The sequence below is a fragment of the Cajanus cajan genome, chromosome 10 (genome assembly GCF_000230855.2).
Source record: "Cajanus cajan strain Asha chromosome 10, NIPB_CcT2T_4, whole genome shotgun sequence".
Taxonomy (NCBI): domain Eukaryota; kingdom Viridiplantae; phylum Streptophyta; class Magnoliopsida; order Fabales; family Fabaceae; genus Cajanus; species Cajanus cajan.
Window position 1 is genome coordinate 46,829,542 of NC_138526.1, and position 3,616 is coordinate 46,833,157.

Below are 3,616 nucleotides of genomic sequence, written 5' to 3' on the forward strand. Positions count from 1 at the left end.
TATAGAATAAAAATGAAGAAATTAAATGAGTGAGTGGTGCCTGACCAGGGCGCCAACGATGAAGATTAGAAAGTTCTCCCTCAGAACAAGTCCACATTAGAATAATGGTAAATTAAATTAATTCGTACATAAACGTCCTATCCATGCTTTTCAATTCATTTCAGTTTTGTTTCTCTGTGGAATAATAAAATAACAATATTTCAACTGTTGAAAAGCTAGGTCTCTTGCTATAAGGCACAAGCAGTCCCCACCAAAATTTCAATAGAAAGTGAGGGCTTGGAACTTGGATCGTGAGAGAAGTTTTATAGAGTTGTTGCTGAGAAAGAGAGAAAATGGGAAGAGCCCCTTGCTGTGACAAGGCAAATGTGAAGAGAGGACCATGGTCACCAGAAGAAGACTCAAAGCTTAAGGAGTACATCGAGAAGCATGGCACTGGAGGGAATTGGATTGCTCTTCCTCAGAAAGCTGGTAAGAGACATATCATCATATATTCTTCACATTAACCTAAGCTCTCACCATGTCATGAAAAATGCTAGAAGTTTTAGACTTTAAGGTTTAAACCTAGGGATCCTTTCATATATATGTGCATGTACTCTCTCTCTCTCTATCTATGTCCAAATGCTCTGACTCTGATATATGATCATATAGGTCTTAAGAGATGTGGAAAAAGTTGCAGATTGAGATGGCTTAACTATCTTAGGCCCAACATTAAGCACGGAGAATTCTCCGACGAGGAAGACAGAATAATTTGCAGCCTTTATGCTAATATTGGAAGCAGGTACCAATTTTCATGCATACATAGACCCACTAACTGTACTTAAAAAAATTCTAAAATTAATTATTCTCCAGATCCAGAATATTGAGATGGATACTCTCTTTAGCCTTATTTTTTCTTCAACCACGGAATACAAGCTCTCTGATATGTCCATGAGGTTGTCCCAAACTAGATCCTCTCCTGCTTCTCCTGTCCTTTGTTTTTCTAAAAGGGGTAAAAACAAAAGTAATAGAGGAAAAAAACACACAAACACAGGAACTAGGGATTTGACCATCTGAGAAAATTTTGTGGTTATCTAGAATCTGTCTATATTTGGGAGGGTGGTCTCCAAACATGGATGCCAAGTTTAGATCTAGCCACAGCATGCACTCATACATGTTTGATTAATGAAGACATTGGTTTATAAATCTACTTTTGGTCCATTTTTTGGGTGATGATGTTGCAGGTGGTCCATTATAGCAGCTCAGTTGCCAGGTAGGACTGACAATGATATCAAAAACTATTGGAACACCAAGCTTAAGAGGAAACTTATGGGGTTGCTTCCTGCATCTCATCAAAGATCAATAGCACCCTATCAAACCCCACCATCATCATTTCCTTCTCACTCATCACTATCATCCTCAGTCTACTGCAACAACAACTCTCATTATTACCTCCCAGCACCAACAGTATCTTTCTCATGCCTTGAACCAATATCTGCTCCTTCAAATAATTACACAAACACAATCTGCACAACATCCTCCACCTCTCTCCCTTTTTACCAAAACCAAGAGCCCTTGGTGAGTGTTAGTCCCATGCAGTATTACCACCCTACCACAGACACTTCTATGCTTGTGTTTGGAAGTGAAACAAGTTGCAGTTCCTCAGATGGGAGCTGCAGCCAGGTTAGCCTTGGCAGAGAGATCAAACAAGAAGAAATGGGATTTCAGAGTTTCATGTTTGGAGATCAGCACATGAACAACAAATTCATGCTTAATCATGATCATGGTGGTGAAGAATATGTGAACCAATATTGGGGAGAGAAGCCCTATTTTCAAACGCAAACAGCATTGGATTATGATCTAGAGGTTATTAAGGACCTAATTAGAAGCAACGGTAGTAATAATAGTAATAATGGGTACTTGAGTATTGATGAAAACAAGACGGTGGAGAAAGGGTTGTACTACAACTACTGAACTGATGCATGACTGACTGCAAGTAAAATCAGAGAGATATGATTCAGTGAGAGGCATGGGAGTGGGGAAGATTCAGATAAGACTTTGAAGTTGTGGAGTTCTGTGTTCTTTAATGAAATGAGATAAATCTTATGTTGACAGTACATGGTAAAAGCTTCTTTATATTTTGTGTATATCCTCTAGGAATGAACTGAAGTGATGATAATGATTTGATGACGATGATGTTAGATTTTTGTAAGTATTCTCTCGGTGCAAGTGCAATCCCTCCAATCACACATCAATGTTACCAATACCAGAAAACAAGGCTTTTAGATTCAAAAACAATTTTCTTCAAATATTATTAATTTCTATTTTTTAAGTACTTAAACAAATCTCGGGGCTATTTTACATGCATTATTTTGATAATAAACTTTTGAACTTGAAAAATTATTTTAAAAGCGATCGAAATTCCGTATCACCATCAATATTGATTTGATACTAATAGAGTACTGATTAACGTACGTCTACTCTTAAATACGGTGAATTGGGGTAGATAAAGGAGAGATATGGAAGAAAAACAGAGCAAAAAAGAAAAAAGTAATAGATTAAATTATAATAATTGATATTATTAAAAAAAAAAAAAGAAGGAAAGATAGAGATACAGAGAAAATATATGGGATGGAAATGATGATGATTGTCATTTTTAATATTAACGTGTGATTTGTCAGAAATAGAGTTAAGCACCCGGATGAAGAATCTTTTGTAGCTACTAGCTATATCAGAAGTCAAAATGGAAACTTGTTTAGGACAAACCTAGATTATATTAAAGTAATAAACGAAATGCAAGGATGGACAAAAAAGTGTGATGGTGGCCGAATTTTGTTGTTTTGTGAGAATGAGAATTCAAGCTGTGCAAGAAAAAACATAAATTATTAAGCACAATCTCAGTCATATATATTATTTACTTTTTTTATTCTTTTTAAGAAGGGAAAAAATCCATCTAAGTTATCTTGAATCCTTTATATAAGTTTGTGCGAAACATATATGCTATCCTCGATAAGTATCAAATAATTTTTAAAAATTTACAGATTTGATCTATGCATTAAAAACTTTAAATTGAACGGTTAGATCATTAAAATTTGATATAGAACATGAATTATTGAACGAAGTAATGGATCCCTCCTTTCTCTTTCTCTCTCTCTATATATATATATATATTATTTTATTCAAAATAAACCTATTTAAACTTATTCTATTTAATAATTTATGTTTTACATTAAATTTTAATGATCGAATTATTAAATTTAAAATTCTTAATACATAAATCAAGTCTATAAATATTTTAAAATTTTAAAAATTATTTAATATTTCATTTCATTAATTCAAATCAATATATAAAATATTTTATAATTATTTATTAATTTAAATTAATAAAATAAAATATTAAATGATTTTTAAATTTTTTAAAATTTTATAGACTTAATACATTAAAAATCTTAAATTTAATAGTTAAATCATTAAAATTTGATATAATTAGAACATAAATTATTGAACGAAATAAATTTAAATAGATTTATTCTTAAAATAAACAGATATCTTATTTGTAATTACTTAGTTGGAGAATGTTTTACTTTTTCATGTGATTTTCATATATTATTTGTAATTAGTTAAAATGTTTTTCTTAATC

The 3,616-nt window shown here is 32.2% G+C and overlaps 1 protein-coding gene across 2 annotated transcripts; it reads left to right on the plus strand.

The window, feature by feature from the left end:
* On the plus strand, positions 1-2,188 carry LOC109811637 (uncharacterized). Of its 2 annotated transcripts, none has more exons than XM_020375426.3 (4): positions 1-107; positions 220-468; positions 649-778; positions 1,221-2,188. In XM_020375426.3, exons 2-4 carry the CDS (start codon positions 333-335, stop codon positions 1,948-1,950), a joined length of 996 nt encoding a protein of 331 aa, XP_020231015.1. In that variant the 5' UTR covers positions 1-107; positions 220-332; the 3' UTR covers positions 1,951-2,188. The 2 variants fall into 2 exon arrangements, with proteins under 2 accessions (XP_020231015.1, XP_082921967.1); XM_083065841.1 differs by having other exon boundaries at positions 22-107; positions 216-468.
* The last annotated feature ends 1,428 nt before the right edge of the window (positions 2,189-3,616 follow it).